Source organism: Xiphias gladius, chromosome 3 (assembly GCF_016859285.1).
Source record: "Xiphias gladius isolate SHS-SW01 ecotype Sanya breed wild chromosome 3, ASM1685928v1, whole genome shotgun sequence".
In the NCBI taxonomy this organism is placed as follows: Eukaryota; Metazoa; Chordata; class Actinopteri; order Istiophoriformes; family Xiphiidae; genus Xiphias; species Xiphias gladius.
Genome location: NC_053402.1, coordinates 3,106,978 through 3,132,502, shown reverse-complemented (window position 1 = coordinate 3,132,502; position 25,525 = coordinate 3,106,978). Strand labels below are relative to the sequence as shown.

The window sequence follows — 25,525 nt, the reverse complement described above, 5'->3', positions numbered from 1 at the left end:
ATGCAATGAACTCTAAACTATTATGAGGTAAAGTTTTAGTTAGAAAAAGTAATTTAAGTGATTGGATGTGAGCAGGATATAGTCTGGAAGTCGAAGTGCACAAGCTATGGAACAAGCCATGGTTAAACAATTTAAAGGATACAGCCGATAAATCAGAACATTGATGACAGGAAATGGGGCTAATCTATTGGCTGGTGGAGTTCCAAAGCAAATTATATATAAAGTCAAACGTGTGAAATGCTCAAAAGGTAAAAATGTGATCTAATAAAAACTAGGAACTATAGGGGAAAAAAGAACCTCAAGCCATCTTCTGGTGTGGTAATGAAAGTGCCTTGCTTAAACCACAACCTTTATTTTGAAAAGGCAGAAATCTGTGATAGCCCATAGCTGCCACCAGCAAACTTTTTTGTTCCTCCTATAATTGTTATTTCTTTTAAAATTATGACTTACTATTTCAAAATAATGAGAACTTTAGTATCCCAGAATTATTCATTATCCAGTTCTTTTGTCAAGTCCAGATTTTTTGTAAAAATTTATTTATATTTATTTTAAAGTATATCATGGTTATGAGATTTAGCATTTGATAGTTTCTCTAATTATGAGAAACATTAAAACGTATTAATTACTTATCTCATGACTATCTCTAAATTTGTGATAAAACATCGTATTTATGATTTAGGATCCTTAATTGTGGGAGGTTTTCTGTTAGTTATGAGATTGTATCTCATATTTTATTATTCCTGAATTTTTATGTTGTAATTACCTCTGCTATGATTATGAGATATTTAATAATTTATGGTATAAGTCTTAATGTTTCTCACAATTAAAGATACTATCAAATAATAACATAATTCATAACTATGAGAAACTCCACTTTCCTGTCATAATTATAAGGAAGTATTAATTATTAGAAAACTATACTTATAATTTATTATGTATATCACAATTAAGGCTTGATATCATAAGCATGGCAAAATTCCTCATAACTATGAGTACATCATAATTTCATAATTATGAAATAGAATCTCATATTATGAGATCAGAATTATAGTCTCTTGTAAATATGGATTTGTATCTATAATTATGTAATAATATCTAATAATTTTCACGTATGACTAACAGAGTTATAATTATGAGATTGATATATTTCACAATTATGACCTAAATGGCAACAGCTGACTAACATGTTTTACAATCCTGTTTCATATCGCATTTTTACACTAGAAACGTTCCACAGTCATGACTTTATGTACTTGGTTTTTGGGTTAAAAACAGCTCCACAGGGTTCTTGATAGTACTGAAACTACAGTACAAGGTAAAGATCAGCCACCTGCGGTGACCTCAGAGAAAATGTCACACTAAACATGTCAACATGTCATCACCTATCATCATATATCCATTACATCTGGGCTACTGCGCTGAAAAGACAGATATTTTGACTCTTAGCAGTTAGTACCTTAAGGATGACAGCCAAACCTATTCAGCAAAAAAAATGAGGGAGTCTAATATTAAGGAAGCAAAAAATAATCTTCTTCATAACTACACAGTGAGTCATTCCTGGGACAGCAGAGATTTTACATGTGGCTCTTGTTCAGATGGATTTACAGTGTAATCGGTCAAGGGTTCACTGCCTTGATTGAGGAGACTTCACAAGAACACTTAGCTGTGGATGGACACACACTGGCTGCTGGAAGGTCAAGCTGAAGGCATTCTGAGTTCTCACTGATTCACTGAGCTTTTCTTCCACAAAGCTAACAAAAATTCACTGAGCTTTTCTTCCACAAAGCTAACAGAAAGCTATTGGAGGAGAGAGCTGACTCCAGATCAGCCTCTGAGGGAATACAACCTCCTTTCATTACATCATTACAATTCCTCGGAAATGTCTGACAAATCAAGTCCTCATCAAGCTACCATTTTAAGATGGGAACATTGGTCACAGTTTGATGTCAGATCTCATTTGAAAATTGGGGCTCAATCCTGCAAGATGCCCTACATGAGACTTAAATGGTTGGTTCATTCAAATAAAAAGAGGAATAAACACATTATATGACTTGTGGTATTGAGCCATGCAGATAGTTTTGGTTTAATATGACAAAACAATCCACAATAAAGGTTTTTTACAGTTTTTTTTTCTTAGCTTTTAACTGCATTACATGGCATTCAAGATCCTGTGATTCAATGGATGTAGTTTGCTAATTCTATCTGCTAATGAAAGCCATGTGATATGGTTGAAAGCTCCAGAAAAAGCTGGTAAGTGGACATTCAGTTGGTATTGTTTTTGTCAATTGTCTCTTTAAGGTCAAGAATAAACTTTCATTTTGGTTTAACTTGTTTTGACACACAGTATCTGTCTCAGAGATTTTCCTATGCCCCACTACAGTAGAGACAAACGGAATTTCATTCATAGTTCTTGCAGCATCATAAAATGGAATTTTAAAAATTCAAATCTGATCTGTCTTCACAGAGCCAATCTTACAATTACTCTGGATAAACCAAAGATTTTACTGTGGAGAGACACTGAAACTACTTTCTATTCAAAAATGAGTCCCTACGTATGGAGCCTCCCGGGGCTCATATGGCAGAGAAAGTTTAATGTGGAAATGCAAATGGATTGCTTAACAGAACAAATGGATTAATAAACTAAGAGAAAAACAATGTGTTCATGTTAACAATAAGACTTCTAACCTCTGCCCTTCAGCATAAAAAGAGGTGTGGGGCTAGATACAAAACATTAATGTAGTATGATTTGATATTTATACCCACTAAATGAAAGCAGATGTTAATAGTCTGTGTCAGAAAAATGGAATACTAAAATAAGTCTTCCTGCATAAATTGGACACTGTGCAAGTCACACTTGCTAATTGATACTTGTAATTTATATATGAAATACAAGGCAGGTGATGTATTTTGACGTATAACTCATGTTTTAATAATCAAAGAGAATGAAATATAAAGTGATTAACACACTGTGACTTGCTTATTTTCACTTTTTTGACTGCAGCACACAGGATGTTATAGTATGTTCACTTCTACTTCCAGCCATGCTAGCAGCGTAGCTGTAGCATCAGTAATGTTGGTCAGTCCACCACTTTGGTCCAGACGTAATTATCTCAAAACAACTATTTGATGGATCGTTATGATATTTTGCACATTCGCATTCCCCAAAAGATGATTCCTAACTGACTTTTTAATTTGTCCAATAATTTGTTTTTGGCCAAATGCCTGCAAAATTCCCATCAGCCTCAGCTGTACTTTATGTATCGTGCTAACTAGCAAATATTAGCATGCTAACATGCTAAACTTTTGATTTTTTTTTTAAATCTTTGTTGTTGTTGTTTTGGGTTTTTTTTTTGCTTGTTTGTTTGTTTAGTTTTGCTTTGGGTTTTTTTTTTGAAAGACTCGAAATTAAGATGGTGAACATGGTTAACAATATAAATGCTAAATATCAGCATGTTCTGACACCAACTTGTTCTGACACCAGTAAGTTATATATGTTTATATATGTTTATATATATATATATATAAACATATATATATACACACATACACACACACACACACGCATATACATATATATATATATATATATATATACATACATACATATATATATATATATATATATATATATATATATATATATATATATATATATATATATATATATATATATATATATACATACATACATAATGCCAGATGCATATTCCGAAAGCTTTACTTCAAAATGTCCCCTAAACTGTTTGCTTGGTTTATCAGTCTATACACTGGGATTTCCATACAAATGACCACTGTGGGACTTAATACGTATGTTGTCAACTTACTGTATTGTTCAATTTATTTTAGGTTGTAATCTTCTCATGGCTGTGTGAATCTGGACAAAACCCTTATTACTTCAAAACAGATGCTCTGTGCTTGTTTGAATGCTCCCCTCCCTATCCCATTTGCCTCAATATGGTGATCTCTGGAGAATTACAGCAAATGCAAATATATGGGTGTGATACTGTTCCTATGGCCTGAATGAGTGGTCTGCCCAGGAAGCACGGTTTTTTCTCTAAGTGCGTCACTTACTGTATTTGGTAAAAATCACATTTGTGGTTCTTCTCAATACTGCAATTAGTATATTAATGACAATGCATACATGAACACTTCACATTTAAAGTTTTCTATACCATGAGTTGAGTTACAGAACCGTGACTCTTTAAGTATCGGTTGCCCCAAACTTGACACACTTGCAGGTGGACTGGTGTACATAGTAACATAATGTACAATATTACATTAATTGAATTGCTATATTGTAAATACATTACAAATACTAGGTTAGCGCTATGATACGAGAAATCTTTTCAATATACTTTGTATGGATATGTTTTTCCAAAATGTTTACATCGTTGTCACTTTAACCTTTCCAGAAAACCTCCTGGAAAGTGAGGAAGGGGAAAGGTCTTTTTTTTTTTTTTTTTGGTAATGTTTAAGAGTTAGAAGTTGGCTCTTTTACTTTGTAGTTGGTTCTCTCTTTAACTAAGGCTACATTAACACTGCAGCTGACACTGTTGAACCGCTGTTTTTCTGCCATGTGATTTTGTGGTTTAGAATCAGTCTTAAATGACAACTTTTTTTTAACTTTGTTTTTATTTTCATAGCTTCAACCATTGGTTCTGTTGGCTATGATAACATTGTACTCACTAAAGTCATTCCTAAGAACTTGGAACATGATGACATTGCTAAAAATAGATCCAATGGGGCAAGTAACACAAGCAGTCAGATGATGACACAGGATGTAAACAGTTTAGCCAGATTATCTAAACCACATTATTTAGAGGCAACAAAACTAAGAGTCTACCCCTGTGAACCAAATGGTTCTTAAGATTTAAGTCTAAACCGAAGTGGTGGACTGACCAACGGACCTACGTGTATTTCCCCTAAAGCCAGCCGCTAGCATGGCTAAAAATGTTGAATGAGTCCTTCATTGCACAGGAAAACTGTGCACATCTAGAGTAAGTAAAGTCAGTCTAAGTTGAACCAGGATTCAGGCTTTAAACTGTGTTGGTAATATTTTTTACATTTACCTTGCATTTTACTTCAAATTAAGTTTAACTAGCTTGTGGATTGGTTTTCAACCTTTCTGATTATCTGACTGCTCATGTGTGTGGCTTTTTTGTTTTTTTGTTTGTTTGTTTTTTTAGCATAAAGTGTTCCTAGACTACGAAAAGGAAAGTGAGACCCAAGTTGTAACAACCTGTAGTTTTCATTGAAAAACAAAAGCCTACACCATGGGTGCTTCTTTTCCACATCAGCCCTAAAGGCATCTGTATATTTTCAGCAAGGTGCTAGTCCAATCTTCACCCCTCTCCTTGACATCAGATTTTTTGCATTGCTTTTTACTGTTGCCATTTGGAACATCTGAAACACTTTTACCTTTAGACAAGTCTTCATATTAACTAGTTCATTTGAAGCATACTGAACCACAAAGTTCATTCATTCCTATTGAAGACATAAATCTTTATGAAAATAAAATAAAGAAAGTGCTTGAAAACAAAAACCTCCCTATGTTTTGCCAGATGAAGTCTTTTAATGTAAAGCAACAGCAGCAGGAAATGTTGATTGGCATTAGCGGTAACTCAATCCTGATACAGCTGTAGAAGAGAGAGCAGTAAACAGAGAGGCTCATACCAATGGGATGAAATTACACAAAGTAACACTGGATTACATGCTGCATCTTTTCCTGTGAATCTAAAGTGTGGGTGAATCCAGCACGGGAATGACAGACTCTGTCACTAATGTTGAAAACTATCATATAGAGAGATAATAACAGAATGCTAATACATTAAATGGCTATTGCTGAAAAAATGGCAACCATTTATAGCATCAAAAAGAGGATTTAACTTCATGAAAGCCTGAAGGATTATAAGTAACAGAGGAAGGTCTTGGCGATTAGACTCCGATTATGAGAAGCATCTTCATTAAGCGTGGGGCCCAATGGAGATAGGAGATAGGACAGGATCCCCTGGAGTCTAGATGCTGTACTCCCTGGAAGACCTGGAGGTCAAGGCGGATATCAGGAGGAAGTGAGTTTCACATTACAAGGCCTGAAAGATGGATAGACAGACATGCACTGATATTTAAAGAACAGAAACTAGCAACTGATAAGGGATCATTGGTCAAGTAATGCTGACACTTAAATTATGAATGTAGGGATTTTGATAGCATGGGAAAGCAATGTATCAAAACTATTTTACTTTTTAAGACTGTATAGTGAGATGATATAAAATTTTTACAATATTTTTTGTGGTTAACGTTATTGTAAATTAGAGTTGTGTCTATAAGTTTCATGTTGAGTGAAACTGAATGCCTCACTGTTACCTCTCTGTGTGCAGCATCAGCAGCAGAGCAGAGCAAAGGCCTTTCAAATAATGAATCATATTTTAGAGCTGCGGGCAGGGTTTGAGCTGTATATACGATCTCAAGAAGTTCAAGTAAGGGTAAGGGTAAGGGTAATTTCAGTTCAAAACTAACCTGTCTTATGTGTTGAAGGTCACAGACTGATGTGGTCTAACAGTGTCAGTCGTGTGTACACCACCACAAGAGACCAGCTGCAGAATGTAATTGAGAACATTTACTCAAGCACTGTACTTACAAATGTGCGGAACAGGAGTATTTACACTTCATGTTATGAAATACTTCTGTTCCTGTACATTTACAACCCAGCTTTAGCTAGGCTACTTTACACATGTATATTTTACCAACAAAACATGAGTTTATAAAATGCACTGCTGTAGATTAATCTCCCCAAAAGTATATAAAATAGTGAGCCAAAACATTATGGCCACTCACAGTTCTAGGGAAAAACGTTGATTATCTTGTAAAACAACCTTAAGGTCTAGGATATATATTTCTCTGGGAGAAAAGTGCAGGTCTGCAAACCTGGGCGACGCTGACAAAGGCCAAATCCTTACGGCAGGACGACTGGGTCAGAGCCCCTCTGAAACAGCAGGGCTGGTGGGCTACCAATGGTCGTTAGTGGCTACCAATGGTGGTCTGGTTATGGGCAAACCCCAGACCCGTGACAGGGTCTTGGGTGGAGGTACTGAAACAAGTCTGATCCAAGGCAGGGATCAGACATATTTGCGGTGGGCATTACGTTTTGGGTCAGCGATGCATAATAGTACATTCCTCACAGGGGACATCTTTTGGCAATAGGAGTACTTTGATACTTTAAGAACATTTTGCTAATGCTTTTACCTATGTGACATTTTCAACGCAAGACTCAGATATTGGAATATTGTTATATTTCAATATTGCTACTTTTACTTTATTAAAAGGATCTGAATACTTACGCCACCACTGAAAGACAGGCAGGGGTCATGCTAGGTCTTGTTAGACTCATGAATCTGGCCATTTCTTCGTCTCTCCTGGTTGCTTTAGCTAAGACTCAGGACAAACTGGTACCACTCTCTAAACAGGCAGCCTTTAAGGTTTTAAGCTGCAACTAATTGCTTTATCTTTTTAGCTCTTTATCTTTAAGACTTCTCAAATGGGCCATTTGACTGCAGGCAGAAGTTCATTTGAGGATCTGGAGCACAATCCATTCATTTAATAACTAAATTACAATTGCACATGCGATGGTCTTTTTATTAATCATTTATCAACATTTTTAGAGCATCATTTACTAACCTTGGCTGGTTGATTATTAGAAAGTGTGAAACTCCTCTAAATAGAGTGACCAATTTGAATAAAATTAACAAAGGCTGATCATGAGTTTCTCACCATCTCATAAAGCATAAGCAAAAGGTCGTCATCTGCATTTATAAATAAAAATCACTAATAACAGGTTTTTACAACTGGATTGGATTTTGGTCCAGATTCCTAATAGCATCTTTCCACAAGGCCAGTGGTGAACAAATGTTTTACAAGAAATACAATGTTGATTATGGAACTTTTTATTTGAAACAAAACCAAAGCAAAAACATTTGACTTGGAATAAACAGTAATCTCTTTTTCCTTATTAAAATCCATTGTTGAAACATCAATAAAAATACTTCATTGCATCAACCGAGAGTATAGAGGTCCAAGAGATGCAATCCTTGTCTGTCTGATAGATTTATCCAGCATAAACCAGTGTGTCACCAATGTGCCACAACATCAGAAAATAAAATACACACCGACTTTACAAGTCAACACGAGTTTATACATTAAGACCCACTTAGAAAGGAAGCAGGACTGCACCTATAATAGTATAATACCTATAATAACAGTTCACCTATAATAAATCCAACAAGCACCAGAATTATCCCTCCATGTGTTCTGGATTCTTCTGCAGGAAGCAAGCTTCTGACACTTTATTTCTGAACTCGTCACAACTGTCATAAAAATGAGCCTGACTACAAATATTTATATCAGCACGTTAAAACTAACAAAAGGTATAACATATAAGTGACATTTTTCCCACGAATATGATACAAGACACTTTACATGTAAAGAGGCCTTAATCCTGACGGAAAAACTTGAAGATTTTTACCCCCAATTTTATCAAGGTCAGAGACAAAATGTTAAAAACTGGGTTTCACATTAAGATTTGCTTTTGAATCATGAATGATTATATTTCATGTCTCCATTATTTTTAAGAGGTAGGCGAAAGGCTGGAAAGACATCTGGCTTAATCTAAATCAGTCTTCATTTGTTCCATAGTGGCATCTCACCTCTATATGGCACAAAAAACCCAATGAGAGGTTCATGTGTCCTTTCAAACATTCCTCACCTCTACACCCTTGTAGTAATGGTAGCAGCAGGCCTCTGTACGTGTGTTCACAAGTCACTTCACTTCGTAGGTTACTGGATTAACACGAGTACAATTATTCATTTTTTACTAATAGAGGGGCACATTATTCATCTTTAACATATTACCATGTGTTTAGCACCTGGCGGATTTCATTCAGCCTCAGCATTAAGCCAGGTGTTCTACCACAGGTCCAGGTTTTCAGTGTTGGAGAAACCCGGGTCTTTGCGGAGCTTCCAGTAGGTTCCGTTGTAAAGCCACACCTCTCTGCCGGCCTCATCCAGAGCTTTCCTGTGAACACAAACAAAGAAAACTTACTGTTCACTACTCATCTTGCAAAAATGTTTCTCATAATAACATGTAGGAATAGTCCGACTCATATCTGTATGGTAATACTGTATGGGGGGGTTGGGGATAGGAGTTACAGGCTAGGCTTTTTGTTGGTCAGACACAGCACCGTCTTGGAATGTTACCGTTACTACCCTGGGCCAAGACATAAGATCTGTTCTAAATCAATAATAAATACTAATTTCAAACAATATACACTACCGACAAAAGTTTTAGAACCACTCCTTTTTTTCCAGTTGTTACTGAAATTTACATAGTGCAATGTTTCAGTGTACTAAGAAATTAAAGCATAGAACAAATAAATAATAAAGATTAAAAAAAGAAACATGTTATTGTGGAATCTTAAATCCTTAAATTTAATCAAATTTTCTTACTAATATATTAACTTTCAATGCTCAATTTACTCCCACTTCTGCAGGAAAAAATTGTAAATTAACCAATTTCTTAATCCCTGAAAAAGACCTGTTTCTATGAAATTTAGCTAAGCTTTAAGGTTTTATTTTAAGGTTATTCACTGCACTTGAACTGCTTAAATTTTAAAAAAAACATACCCATCATAAAACATGTCATTATTACACTTTGGTTTTTGTATGGATTAAACAATTGATATACAATATATTATTTATTGATTTTTAGAGGTGCTGATGGATGGTTAGGTCTTCCTTATGTTTAGATTTAATTATTTTGGTTAAGGTCATGTTTTAAAATTTGCCATAAATAGGCTCACTTAGTTACAATTTTTGTTGAAATAAACTGTGAAATTAACTCAAACACGTAGAGAATGGTGACTAAAAACTGAAGGTGAAGACACACTGTAGGAATCAAGCATTTTTTGGAGTTCTAAAATCATACTAGGGATCAAATCTCAGATTTTGAATACTTTTTAATCTGTCTGTTGTGAGTCCCCCATCACTTGGGGAACTTCTTAATTATTGCTGATAAAGAGTGAGGCAACTTATAGTTGTGTCTTATCTATGCTTATGCAATATTAAATCTTCCTCCCCAAATGTTCAAAAGCACAGCTCCTCACCAGAAAAACCTGGGGTTGTGCTCCTCCCCTCTCTTGGCCATCTCCTTCCTCCTCTCCCTCTGCTTCTCCTCTACCTCGTCCTTCTTTTTATCTGCATCTGCTACCCTCCCCTCCTCCAGAAGCCTGATGGAGTAAGAGTGGTAAGAATTAAACAACTGGGCAACATGGAAGATGGTGCAATAACATTTTACAATTTAAATAAATCCATGATTTTGTCTGCACCTCTGGTCTGGTCTGAAGCGTGTGTCTGTAGGTGGGAGAACAGCTTTCAAGTCAGGTGTGAGCTCGTTTAGTTCTCTGGCATAACGTGAGAAGCCATAGAACTCGAAGTGGTCATCAGGTTGCACATCTAAAAAGGAAATAACATTCTGTATATCAAGAACTAGAACACTGGACAATGTGGAGAAATGTAAAAAAATCCAAAGTGTATGGTCTGTGGAAGAGATCTATCTATCTATATATACACACACACTCATATATACAAACACACACACACACACACACACACACACACACACACACACACACACACACACACACACACACACACACACATTCATATATACAAACACTATAGATAAAGTCGAAACCTGAATTTCTCTGGACTTTTAAGGACTTTGCCAATGTTCAGACAGGAGGGGATGCTACTCACTGGGCTTCCAAATGCACTTTGGTGTAGGAAGGGTGTCACAGAAGATGCCTTCATGCCAGAGGCCTCCAAAGCGATGGACCACCTCTCCAGCCTGGTCCAGAACCACACCTTGCACCTCATTCTTACTGTTATCTGAGGACCAGTAGCGAGACTAGAATATGAGGAGGAAAGGGTCATAGTGGTTAAACAGGAGAATAGGGCAAGAAAATTCCGTGTGCATTATTTTGATTTCTTACTGATAAGCAGTAACAGATCAAGGAGGGACTGGCTAAATGAGGACATCGGTGTGTGTGCATCCTGACCTTGACAAAGGTGATCTTGCAGGTGCAGATGTCGCTCTTTGTGTTTCTGATTACCACCTCACCATAGTGCTCCAACCAGCGCTGCTGACTCAGCACGTTGTGGATACATGTCACTGCCTTGTTCCATTCGTAGTGATCACCGTACCTACACAAACAAAAAAGTGCAATAATGTTTGACTTCTTAAGGATAATTTAATATTGTATTTTTGCCTCTATTTACAGAGGCAAAATGCACAGAAATGCATTCTTATGCATGTCGTACTCCTAGACTTATCATAGTAAAATTGTTGAGGGCTTGAAAACAAAAAAATAAGATGCTTTCTTGTTTTTGTCATTTTCATTTTCATCTCTTAAATGAACTAAGTCAGTCTTAATATGGGCTATCAGACTGAAATTCAACTTATAAATCCATCTACAAGTCTATAGAGTGCGCAACAACTTTTAAGGTGATAGAAAGTGACTGAACTATGACTTCAGTACCACAGCGCATTACAAAACCTCACCAAAAAAGCTGTACATGTCCCCAAAAGCTCAACAAATGCTATCAACAACACTGAAAACATATCCTAATATTTCATCTGGGAAAAATGTTTAATTTATGTAGAATATTATTGAATATTCAACATCGGCAGATCTACATGGTATGGTATGTACATAATGGTGTGCTCATACAGATGGATGACACATTTAAGGAAAAACCAACATTGAGTGTCTAAGGAAGGTGTTGGGACACCACATGCTGCCAGAACAGCTTCATTGCACCTTGGCAAGGATTTTACAAGTCTCTGGAACTCTACTGGAGGGTTGAAACACCATTTTTCCAAAAAAGTTGGTTTTTTGATGGTGGTGGTGGAGAGCACTGTCTTACACGTCGGTCCAAAATCTCCCATAGTTGTTCAGTTGGGTTGAAATCTGGTGACTGCAAAGGCCACAGCATATGATTAAAATCATTTTCATACTAAAACTATTCAGTGACCCTTCATGCCCTATGGATGGGCGCATTGTCATCCTGTTTCTCCATTTTCCACTTTCAGGTTTTTCCTTTAATTTTTCACCCATCTGTAGGTGTTTTAGGTTGCAGCAAGACGTGAATTGGTTTGATTTGCTCCTGGGCATTTACTGATCTTTGCAATATTAGATAATGGTGGTCAAATCATTTGTCAACCTCTTGAATCCATCTGCACCCACTTTGTGTATGGTTTGTCTTTTTTTTTTTTTTTTTAAACCCACAAATTCCTTTCCAATATGGTGAGACAAGATAGCCGCAAGCTAGCAGGTAAGATGCTAAGTGTTTACTGCTGTAAAGTAAAACACTGTTGTTTCTATGTTGTAATTCCTGTCCAAAAGTGCCTAAATACAGTCATAAAGAGGAGAGTCTAAGCTATTTTCTATTTTTCTATTATGTATAAAAAATATTGATATGAAAATATGAAAATTTTGCCATGCATCGATTTCCTCTGCACCTCATAATTGGAATACAGTTGACAAGGGATTAACATGAGTTGCTAAATGTATAGTATACTGTTAACAGGTCGTGATATCGTAGAACTTGTTAAAGAGTATTCTATAAGCAGATATACTACTTTATAGTTGTACTTAAACTACGAGTTAGTAGTTTATACTGCAGCGGTAGAACAAATTTATCTGCTGTATTATGTGACTGGTGTTAAAGGAAGCAGTGGCTCACTTGGGCAGGTTAACATTGACCAGTCCGCTAGAGATGATCTCCACTGATTTCCCCCAAAACTTGTTCTTCCATCTCTGATCTGAGAGCAAACAGGACAGCAGAAACAAAGAGCGTTAGGTTTAACTGCCCTCATACAGTACAGGTGGATCCAGCACTGATCAACAAGCACTGCTCCTACCTTGCCAGAAACTGAAGTTTTCCGACTCAGCGTGACAGGCAGAGATTGGCGGGTGATGGCAGACCTGAAAACACAACATACAACACGGCATTACATTTGCTCTTAACCCAGATATTGAGGTTTTTGCCAACATATTTGAATATCCATTTCTGCTGGTTACCTGCTCACTGATGTAACTGAAGCCTCGGTCCTCTCTGTGACTCTCGTATGTTTCTCCTAGAACAGGGTTGAAGGGTTTGTAGCGATACCTCCAGGATGCCCAGGCGTAGCCAGAGATGGAGAATGCTGCTACGTAAACCTGGTAATAATTTTTTTTTTTTTTTTTTTTTTTTTTTTTTTAAAATCATTAATGAAGTTAGCATTAAGCTCAACTGTATCTCAGCTCCAGCTGGATAGTGATCTCAGTAAACCAAACTTACCATTCTCTCATATGGATCGTCAATTTGGTTGGCGATGTCTAGCAGCTCAGAGTACTCCAGCTCTTCACTGAGTCTCTGCAGCAAAGACAGTGGCTCATTTAGAGCAACTGGCATGGACACTCTGGACAGGTCCTTGCCAATGTTGTTGTACAGGATGGCCATGATGCCAATGTGGCTGTTGTCTGATCCTGGGGCAGGGAGGGTGGTGCGACGACCTGGATCACAGAAACACAAATAAGTACAATTAAAATGAAATTCAGGCATCTTAAAATGTTTCACATAAGACAAAAATGCAAAGTAGCAGAACATGACATCAAATATATAGACATAATATAATCATTGAAAAATAATAAAGGCAAGCCTAAACATGTCTCTCTTCCTTGAGCTGTTTTCTATAGACTACCACAGCATCCACAAATCTCAAGTCCAGTGGAAGTGTCCCTCTAGGGTAGTGGTTCCATACCTTTTCTAGACCAGGGCATCCCTTCGTTGAGATTTTGCTTCAATGGTACCCCCTTTGTCAGTTTCATTATTTTTTACTACTGGATTAGATTTTGCCCATTAAGTGCCTAGTGTACAATATTTATTCATTACCCTATATAACCTGTAATGTTGGGGGACTCCTAAATTATACTGTTGTATGACACCAGGTGTATTTAGGCTGCTCCCAGATCTTGTAAATCAAAAGTATTGTTATCAGCGATACCTACCCTGATATTACCTGACATCCAGTTCAAACCAAAATTTGCAGTATTGCCCATCAGTAATCAGTATTTCTTTGAGCTCTCTTTATAATGGCAAGTATTTGCATTGCTTGCTCTGAGAGTTACCATCTCTGATTGCTGTACAACTGCAGCTTACACTGGAAAACAAGTTACTCTGACAATGCGCAAGAGTGAGCTATCATGTCACCACCTTAAGCTGTGGCAAAACTGCACATTTAACGAAGCTTTTAATTTGTTGGTTTCAATGTTTATTGCTTTTTATTTCTTCCATTTTGATATGTTTAAAAACAACATATTTATATGTAGTTCATTTATATGTAGTAAATGTTGCCTTTTTAAAAAAAATCCGTTTACCTTATTGTACAATTAAAAAAAGTAAATAAACCTTAAGACACTTCAGGGTGCCATAGCACCCGCTTTGGGAAGAACTGCTGTAGGACGCGATCTCATTTAGTCTTGAGTCTGGTACAACCAACCCTTGTGACCTCCACTAAGTCATACAGGCCTCTACTAGATTAGTGTCTTTAGAGGCACTTTAAAAAAACTGGGTGACAATTGGCTTTTTGCAGTAATCTGATTTCTTAATCATTTATACCATTAAATACCATTATACCAGTAAACCCAGATTCTATAAATGGGGAAGGGGATTAGAGAAACTATATTTATTAAGCTAGATTTTTCCTGGAGAAAACCTATTTCTATGCCAAGTATACACTGTGTATTCCACAACATTGAACTGCTAGGTCTAACTTATTTAACGTTTATGAACATGTACTCGGAGCCCGCTCCAAACTAATTGAAAACATGTTAAAGAAGTCATCGATGTGGCTGCATTTTTTTTGCAACTCCAATCTGCATAATTAGCCCAAAGTAGTTCATAGTCATTTATTACACTGATTAAGATATAAGATTAGAGGTCAATAATACTATAAATGATGTCCATGAAAAACTGCAAGCATCAATATAGTATTGTAAGATATGTGAATCCTGTTCTTGAAGTTATCCCCCCATATATGGTCTAAGTATGGTCTCAGTACTGAGGAGCCTAGACAGGTGACCCAAGACTATGCAGCAGACATAACTGCATACCTTCAACGTAAATGAGTCAACACTATTGGTGGTGTTACCAGTATCAGTGGGCACGGGGCTGGGTTTCTCAGTAGCGCTGTTCAGACTGGCTCTGTAGTTGAGGGCGGCAGTGGCTGGAGGAGGAGGAGGAGGAAAGGAGAAAGTCAGCCACTCTTTCCATTCAAAGAATATCTTCTGTCATGTTGGCCCGAAAATATTGGAGTGGTGTTTGTGCAGGATGGTCTGACTAATACTGGTAAGAATCTGTTACGTAAACACTCACTGTGTCCCTCTTCCGGCTCTGAGTTGCTGGTGGTGGTGATGTCACTCAGGCCTGACTCATCCGAAGCCTCGGCCTCTGATGAGCTCTCGCACACGATCACCTCACTGGCGTCAAAATACTCTGCCATGGATTCTGCCACTGAGGGCGCACGATGACTGTGACGACCCGTAGATGGTGTCCTCTGTGACGGAGTGCAGAGGAGGGGAGGGAGAGCAAAGAGGAAAGAAGGATTTATGGTTCAAACGATATTTTCAAATGATAACAAGATCACTGGCTAGCATCCATGTGGAGAGAGAGACAGACAAGAGAGACATGCAAAACAGACACACTCAACTCTCTCACACACGCCCACTGTCAGATGTGAAGTTCAGTTCCCTCTAGTGCTACCAACCAAATGTCTACACACATTGTTCTGTCAGGCTCTTGTGTGGAACTTTCCCAATTGCTAACCTAATCACACCAACCACCTGACAACAATTTCATTCATTTGTATTGGCTTGTAACAAATTGTTTCTTGAAGGAAGAATCATTTTGTGTGAGATGTGCTCTGGTGAAATAGCTTCTGGGATCATGTCAACATATTCTCCTTAATTTTTAGACAAATTTTATATGCAAGGTAAATTAATGCAAATGACCGACAGTGAAGATCATGAAATTGCCATGCACAGAAAGACAAATTGACTTTCACAGACAAACTCATAAAGCAGTACACACCTGGTCCGGACGGACAGTGTAGAAGGATTCCTCAGTAGAATCAGAGGACAGGGAAAATGAGTGGACTTTGGTCAGGCGTGACTGTATGTCAAGCTATACACATGCATGGACATGCATACATATACACATACAAAAACCAGCCATGCAGCACACAAGAGGAGGAAGCAAAGAATATCAAAAATAATTGATAAGAACATCACGCAGACTCCATCGCGTTCACACTGCACATGACGCTGATCATCGTGTCAGTCTATTGTCTGACTGACAGGGCCAGAGGACAAAACTGCATCCTTGCTGTGGTCTACAATATATTTAAATGGGTCAGGTAGGTCTTTTTGCTGCAGTAGTACTGCCTTTTACAAAACGTCTTAGCAGGTTGACGTAAATAGAGGTTTACAGGGCAATTTTGTGTTTCACAAGGGTTGGAGGGTGAGCAAGTTAAAAAAAAATAGATGTCTAAAACTGTCCTGACTTTTATTCTCTTGTATGGGTTGAGCTCTGAAAACATTGGAATCATACACTTCCACATGTCCACATAATGGAACTACATGTTTTACATTTAACCCTCCCTTCCTGGTAAACACCCATGATTTCACACTCCACGCTCCAAAATTGCTCCAAACTCGTGCTCTCAATGCAGAGAAGAGAGCAGGAGTGCACTGACTTATTGACTGCTGCATGAATTGCTCATAGTGAGAATGCAGGGTGACAGCCAGCTGCCAAGCTGCCAACTGATGTCCCATTCGTTCAAACATACAGTGACATGAAGCATGGACAGAAAACAGGGCAGGCAGCTAGGAAACCTCATGCAACACCAAACAAGAAGGGTCCCTGAGCACCGTCAGTTTGACAGCAGGAATTAACAAGCTCCTCAACTGGTGCAACTGCTCAATTTCAGTGCGAGACAACAATCCTGTTATTTATGTCTGTCTGTGCGGAAAAAGGGAGAGAAAGACTTGAGGTGTGTTCCTTCAGGTTGCACCTGTGATAATTTGTGTGTGTCCTGCCTAGAAACAGGCCAAACCTGCTCAACAGTTTCACACAGCACCTCACCAACAGAGCGAGGGCTTGGCCCCCCATTGTACTTTGCAGGTCGATACTAAAAGGAAAAGTAAGATGGTGTTGAAGAAGTGAACAAAGAGGTCAAGGTGGATAGACACTGACACTACTAAATTCATGTAATTTGTATCTGGTTTTGAATGAATGAGGATCATTTTTGAGTTTTGATCCTATGTATCCCAGCTTTGGTCTTTGGTCTTAGTCCTTTGTGTATATATATATATATATGTGTGTGTGTGTGTGTGTGTGTGTGTGTGTGTGTGTGTGTGTGTGTGTGTTACCTCAGACAGTGTGCTGCACAGTGTAGCAAGCTGCTGTGAGGTGTTCTGCCTCAGGTCTGGGCCGGTCCAGGCCTGCCTCAGTCTCTCTCTCTCAAAGGATAAAACCTCATAAATGGACCTGAGTGAAGAATGAACTGCAACACAGCATAGAGAAACTGAATTACAAAGAGAAAGTTAAGTTTATGAATTTATTATGTTACCTGTAATAAAGATTATAAAGAGTAGTATTAGGAGAGGTATTTTTCACTTATTAAATTCATTTAAGTTTATAAAATGTCAGAAAACAAAGACTAACATCAATCAAAAGTAACCTAAACCAGGGTTGGGCTCTGATAGCCAGCTCTAGAGAAATGATCAGCTCATCGTGGCATGTTAAACAAAGGAGTTCTGGTTCAAGTTTTTTTGCAGAACAAATCAATACTTTGAGCCCATTAAGCTCATATTTGTGAATCAGGGCCTCCATCATTTGGATCATGTAGTTTGTGAAAAATCAGGTGTAGAAATCAGTATGTTCCAGCTGCTGTTTGTCACAACAATCAATCATCGCCATTTCATATCTTCTGCTGCTACGCTCATTTTCAGGTTGGAGCCACAGATTGTTAAAATTAATTAGGTTTGCTTAATGTTGATTATTTTGCTATCTACAACTAAAAACTATAGGATTTTTGGCTTCTTAGCCAACAACGTGATCCCAAATCTAAACTGAACCTTTGAGTTGTACTTATTTATAACTAGTGACTTGCAAATACTACTTAATAAGATTCAATAAGGTATTTGAAAGAATTTCGATTTCATAAGTGGATTTAATACAGACCCTAACCAGAACCCAAAGTAACATCTTGAAATAGCTAATTTTGACAAAACAATATTTTTGCTTACATTAATAACTTGTATAACTGACAATCAAAGTCGTCTCTGATTAGTTACTAAAGCTGACTGAAGTTTCTGTCTATCAGTCAATCTATCAATCATCTGTTTGTTTGTATTTCAGAACAATGAATTGAGAAATGTACTGACCCTGTTGATTATCACTTGTCATTAAACACTAGCTAAATTAAACCTATTCAGAGAAATACAAATCTTTCAGGTGGGAGGGCCATACCCCTCTGGGAAACAGTGCAGATGTCCTGGTGGAGCTTCCTGGCCTCAGGTGAGGAAACCTGTGGGTTGGACAGTTGAGAGTAGACGTAGTCAGGGATAGACTGAACAGACGCCCCCAAACCAGAGCTGCTATTGGTACTCAGATGGCTGGAAGTGAACTGGAGAAGACAAGATGGAGAAGAGGAATGGTATGATATCAAACTGATAGGTTCAACTTGATGAACAAAGGATGTAACTAACATTAAGATGAATGATAACACTGCATACAAGGTTAAAGTACTAAAGTCTGTCCTACCATTCCCCCCATGGCTTCAACGCGGGACAAAGTCCTGGAGTGACCAAACACTTTTCCCGTCTTCTTCTTGGGTTTCTCAAGGGAGAGATTCTAAAACAGAGACCAACAGGGTTATAGATTTCTCCAAAAAGAAAAACCATACAATTAAAAAAAAAAAAAAAAAAAAAGTGCAGTTTTACCATGTATTTGTAGACTGATATTTATGGTCGATATTTATGGTCTCATCTATATTTAATTTTTTTCCTCATCAAATAGTGGTAAAAACGAAGAATAGCTCATTTGTCTTGAAAGCAATCAATATGTTCACAGTATTTAATTTCCCCCCGGAAGATCAATTGTGTGTTATCCAATTATCTCATTCAGAGCAACATTTTGTTAGTTGATTAATAAAAACTTGTAAATTAACCCCACTTTTATTTTTCTCACCCCACTTTTATTTTTCAGTGAAATACTATTTAAAGAATCACAGACATTTATAGTTTTTACCAGAATATTCACCTGCATGCTGATTCGCATCTCCAGGTCTGTGTTTGTGATTGGCAGGCCTCCTTCCAGCCAATTGAGTCGTTGAATGAGTTGAGCCAGTTCTGTCAGCTCTGCCTGGCAGCGAGCCAGGTCTGACAGACAGAAAGTCAAAAGGTCACAGTTTAGAGATTAAGAAAACACACACACACACACAAAAAAAAAGGTTTGTATCTGTTTCTAATGATGCAGTGAGGATCAAGTCGACACGTTTATTTTCTGTATTTAAACATTTGTATGGATCTTATCATTAAACCAGGCTTCACTCCGAGCATCAAGATTACAGGTGGTTCTCACCGTTAGAGGTTGCATCAATGTCATGGGTCTGCTGCAGCCAGGCTGACACCTTGCTGGTCACCCCTGGGTGGGAAGCGATGGCAGGGGCTGGGTTTCGCATCTCTGGTTGGTACACTGAGGCTGAGCTGGCATAGTGAGGAGGCTTGAGAATTAAACACATCACAGTTAAAATCTCAATAATAACCAATGACAAACATTATACTCTCATTTTCTTTGGTTTTTCTTTTAAACAACTATAAGACAACTGTTATTGTGGGCGATACTGTTATATTGATAAACAATCATTAAAACATTTTTTGGTCACAGATTCTAAAATATGAGAATGCAAGATCTCAAATCATTTTAATATCTTGGAGTTTTTTGATAGATGGTCAGGAGGTATTAATCTATTAACTGAAAATATAATTGACTGTTCAGTCATGAAAAGGGCAGTTATTTGAAGCTCTAGTCACACATCTAGTTTGTATTTTCAGCTCATGCGTTTGAGTTTCTGTAGGTGGCATTCTGTTTGTTCAACCATGGTGAATTTCGCTGCTCATTCCAATGACCCAATTCTTTTATGAATTTGAAAGGTATAAACTTCCTGTATATTTGTATAGTAGACAAATGTCTGCATGTACATTCTTAGTATGCAAACTAAGTATATGAAAGGTAAGCATATATCATACTGAGGGTCTATAATCAACATGAAAAACACCTTCCCACAATTCCTTGTGCTTTGTTACCACCAAAGAAATTACCCAGTTGGGGGACAATGATACAGACAATTACAGTGGCGGAGGGACATTATGATAAAATGTGTTTATAGCTGAAGAGCTAAATCGGAAAGTGACAAAGTTTACCTCTGATTACAGGTAAAAATAGGTAAAACTTCTATTGTATGTAGTGCCTAGAGAATTACTTACTTACTTATATGCTGTACTCAGTATGAATGGCATCCATCAAAAATTACACAGAAGCTTCACCAAAGGAAGGACTTATCATAGAGCTGTTGTATTTGATTGTATTAGATGTAGCTAAGCATTACTACAGTATTAAAAAGAGTACTCTCCTCTGCAATATTAATAAATGTTAAATGATTCAAAATTGTACCATCTCACAATAATTGTATTATTTTTCAATGTTGAAGTGTAGGGTATTTGATCTTATGTATAATCAAAAACAAACAGGTTAGAAAGATGCATTCAAAAAAAGTACAACCTCAACGCAACAAAAGTGACTAAACCTGTGACCACTGCAGAATAGTGATTAAGCCTGTGATTTCCAATTGAGTTTAAACGTATGAACTAGGTTATAAAATAACCTGTGAAAACCTCAGCGTCCTCAGGGCTGGCCTGTGCTGTGTCTATTGCATTATGGTTCCACATGTTAAGGAACTGCCTGAACAAGTAAGAAACCACAATGTGAGACTTCATAAAAATGGGAGAGGGTACAAGAGCATCAGTAGGCTACTGATCGTAAGCTGAAACAAGCTGCAGCAGTGGTTAGGGGGTATATAGGGAGAGCCAAAAACAAAATGCGCAGTGGCCCTCCTTAAAAAAAAATGACAATTTTTGACACTGAAATAGCACAATTCACTATTTATACAACCTTGCATCAAAAAGATGGGTAAGTTTTTCTGCCTTGGCAAAAAGGATTATCTGTGGAAATTGGTCTTCCAGTGACTGCTAAGACAGTGCGAAGGACATTGCATGAAGTCAGCCTCTACAGACTGCATCCAAGAAGAAGGCTATTGCTCACACAACAGCACAAAACTGCAAGATTAAATTTTGCAAAAAAAGATGAAAAGAAACCTGATGAAAGTTGGCAGCAGATTATTTGGTCACATGAAACCAAAATAAATGTGTTTGGATCAGATGGAGTCCAGCATGTTTGGCATGGACCTGGCCAGTGACTGTATAGTGCAGACTGTGAAACATGGAGGTGGGAGTCTGTTTATATGGGGCTGCATGAGTATAAAGAGTGTAGGGTAGATAACTTTTATAGATGGTACTATGAATGCAAGTTTGTGTATCCAAATACTAAATGAAACGATGACTCCCATTTTCAAGAAGCTGGCAGGGGAGGAATTTTTCAACATGACAATGATCCCAAACACATAAGAACATCATCACACAAGAGTTTTTAAAGAAGAAAAAAGCGAAAACTATGACGTGGCCAAGTATGTCCCCTGACTTGAAACATCTTTGGAGTATTTTAAAGTGGAAGGTGGAGCAACAAACCCCTCCAGCAAAGAAGAACTATAAAGAGTCATCTGTGAAGAAAAAGCAAAATATCTCTCCACAGATTTGTGTTAGACTGGTATCATTCATGTCCAGGAGGATTGAAGCTGTCATCAAAATGAAGGCAGACATACAAAATATTTACAAAATAAGAGTGGAATCTCACAAAATTACTAAATTGCAGTTGGCTCTTAAATATGGACCTTCCATTATAGTTTAATTAGTCAAACATTTCTGATTTTCAAATTAATTGGCTTTATTCTTCTTGGGCTTTGGCTTAAAACAAATAAACCTGTATGAAATGGACAGGATTTGGAATTACTTAGCACTTTAGTGATATTGACCAGGGATGTACTCAGTTTTGTTGCATACTCTAATAGGGAACCCTGTTTTCTTATAGCAATTTAAGAGGCATTTTAATATGAAAATACTGTACCTTATCTGACAGATCTAAAGCTGTGCCGTTAAGGGGAAAACCTTGGTTTACTCTATCAGGTATCAGATTTTCTGTTTTAGGGGAAAACTGAGGTGGTGATATTAACTTGGAATTTCTACTGACTGTTGCTCGGTTTTTCTGGGCCAGAGTGGCCATGGCAGGCAGGGTACTCTGGCCTATGGAGAGTGCGTGAAGGACGCCACGATGGACACTCATCGCCTCATTTTTCCTAAATACACGATGGGCACACAGCTTGGTCAACCAGATGTAGAAGATGTCATGGCTCTTTGCCTAAAAGGAAGGGAATAGAGAGACGGGGAAAAAAAGGAGGATACAAGGGAATTGTAAAAGAAGGGAACTAAGAAAAAGTGATACATGTTATGATTACTTCAGAAGAAAGAATGACCAGACATTTGGTTGCAAACTTCATTTGGATCCTCTAGATTGTAAATTACAAGTTTCGGTAATTATTTTCCCTTGAAAAGAGATTTGGAAATGGTAATCCACTGCTTTTTGTGTCTTCAATCACCAACACAGTGGTTCTAAAATCCAAGTGAAATGCATTGTGTAGGTTACCTTTAGGTGGTAGAGGTTGTCTCCAGCATCCAGGTCTATGCGTTTGGATTTCTTGTTGATGGACATGACAGCCAGGCTGACGTCCAGAGAGCCATGGAGCTTCCCTCTCTGAATCTAAAACACAACAAAAGAGCATGTTTTTTCCCCATTTTCTCTTATGACCTATTCAACAAATTTACACAGATCTAATAGGCAACACTGAAATCAATTTAATAAAAAACAACAGAAAAAGAGCTCATGCCTGTGGGCCAGCATAGTATGGAAGCTGTACTTCCATTTGTGACTTACATCTTGCTGCGTCTTTGAGTATTTGAGAATTCCTTTCTCCAAAAGGAAGTATCTCTGAAAAGGACCAAACACAGGGAGTTGTTAGAAAGAAAAAAAAAAACCTACCCATTAGACACGTTGATGAGGAGTGACATGCTGCTGACTAAAATGAAAAAAAAACAGCTTTGCTTCAGTTGTTCATGTCATCATGTGTTCATGTTTGTTGAACAGAACAGACATGATGAATGAAATAAAAAAAAAAAAAAAAAATAAGAAAGAAAGAGATTCAGATGCTGTTAATCTGTTGTGTTTGTGCCAGCCTTTTTTGAGCCTCCTCTTCCTCCTTCATCATAGCCCTCACAGATCCCAGGGATACTGAGGTCCAGAGAGAGACCAGACAACTGATATATCCAGATGCTGCAAGTCATCCATCCACTTCCAGTTTTAGAGAGACGACAGACAGAAAAAAAACTTTTTTTATTTTAAAAAGTAAACCAAAATTAATTAAAAGACAGTCTTTGGTGTAGGTCAATATTTTAATTCTGAAATACGACTGTTTGTGTAAATGTGTTAAAGTTGAAATGTGCAAGTTTTTCCTCTTCTTTTTCCCCCCCGTACAAGTTAAGCAGCACAAAAAAAGGAATTCTATTTAATGGATCATGTTTAATTTTTTGGAGCCAGACAGAGGAAATTGTATGGAAGACCATTTGAGCCAAGCAAAGAAAAAAAAAAAAAAAAAAAAAAAAAAATACTCATTTTAAAAATAAAAACATTCATTGTAGGTCAAAAACTCAATTTGGAGACTTTGTTGCCAACTATCTCATAATTTTTACGTACAAATATTTCCATTTTTGTCATTCCTTTCTTTTCTAATGCTTCTCCAAAAACTGGAAAAACATACAGGTACTAATAAAAGTAGATAGGTATAATATTGTGTGTTTTTCTAAAACTAAAGCTATTAGTTGAAGTCAATTGTTCATAATTTTTTAAGCTATCTTATGAACAGAAAGACAAGTCAAAATATATACTCCTCCTTACTTTGCTGGCAGAGGCAAAACAGTGAATCTGTAAGTAGGCAAAATGGAACAGAATACAATAAAATGCAGTAAACAGATGATTACAGGCAGTCACACACTAAAAACAACACAGTACAGTCAGATTCTGTACTAGTGAGACTTGTTACCTGCTTTGAATGTTTGGAGGAGCCAGTGCTGCTGTTCCGTGAGTGGCCAGGTTTGAATGTGCTGCCCGGGGATTTGTCAAGGCCGCTGATCAGTGACTGGCTGCTGCTCAGAGGGGGGGGGCACACCTGAGGGTCCATTGGTGTAACTTAATGAGGAAATCGTTAGATGGAGTCAAAGGCGCTTCGGGGTAGGATCCTTCTCATGGCAAAGTACTCGGAACTGCAGAAGTCAATGAGAAGTATCAACAGTGATAAATCAATCATGAAGACAGAAAAATTAAAAATAAATATACAACAACACAAATCAAATCCAAGCCAAGTAAAACAAATGTCAATTCGAAAATGATCTGTGACTATTGTGATACCTTGCTAATAAGGTTATTAGCCATCTTAAGTTATATAGAGTAAGGATAAATAAATAAATAAATAAAGATGTAATCATGAGTTTACAAGGACACTTGCGATGGAAATCAGGATTTTCCCTGTAAAAGGAAAGGAAAATCTCGCAAATATATCATAGGGGTACTCTGCATACCTTGTTGCTACAGTCACCTTTTGTTTTGGAATAGCTGTGATTTCATTTCAATTTGTCAAGAGTTGATTACGGTTGATTTGCAGCAACACAGACAAAATATGGACATTTCTACCAAAAAAAATCTGTATTCTGAATCCTTGTTTCTAAAGCCAAAGTTCTTTTAATCCCGGCAATCAGAAAATCCATCACACAAATATTTTACATTCTTCTCATCTCTAACCCTAAGCCTGTCATATATGTCACCTTCATCTTTTCCTCTTCATGCTTCCATGTTTTAATTAGGGAAACTTCTTTGTTCTCTCACATATTTTCTTACCCAGACGATATTAATAAAGGAATTAAATTTGTCAGATGACAGACCACTCTAGTTATAAACCTTCTTTGTCTTATATTAGATTGTAAAATTCAAACAAGACGCATTAAACAGCAGGGCGGATTATGGTATATAAGACCAAGCTGGACACTTTAAATATAATACACACATTTAAAAAAGGTCTAGTAAAAACTACCTACACCATATATCAGTGGTGATGTAGGAAGTCTAAAAGTTACTAAACAACTGGGTAAAA

At 37.3% G+C, this 25,525-nt stretch overlaps 1 protein-coding gene across 1 annotated transcript; it reads right to left on the bottom strand.

The window, feature by feature from the left end:
- Positions 1-8,706: 8,706 nt before the first annotated feature.
- Positions 8,707-23,587, bottom strand: LOC120783550 (oxysterol-binding protein-related protein 6-like). The gene is made up of 22 exons (XM_040116604.1): positions 23,555-23,587; positions 23,260-23,313; positions 22,972-23,085; positions 22,519-22,686; positions 19,738-19,879; positions 19,417-19,535; positions 18,919-19,008; positions 18,625-18,781; positions 17,523-17,656; positions 17,207-17,281; positions 16,183-16,275; positions 15,469-15,649; positions 15,245-15,319; positions 13,393-13,607; positions 13,134-13,271; positions 12,974-13,037; positions 12,796-12,874; positions 11,109-11,253; positions 10,807-10,957; positions 10,377-10,503; positions 10,155-10,277; positions 8,707-9,067 (listed from the first exon to the last, which is right to left on the bottom strand). Exons 1-22 carry the CDS (start codon positions 23,585-23,587, stop codon positions 8,959-8,961), a joined length of 2,586 nt encoding a protein of 861 aa, XP_039972538.1. The 3' UTR covers positions 8,707-8,958.
- Between the last annotated feature and the right edge of the window lie 1,938 nt (positions 23,588-25,525).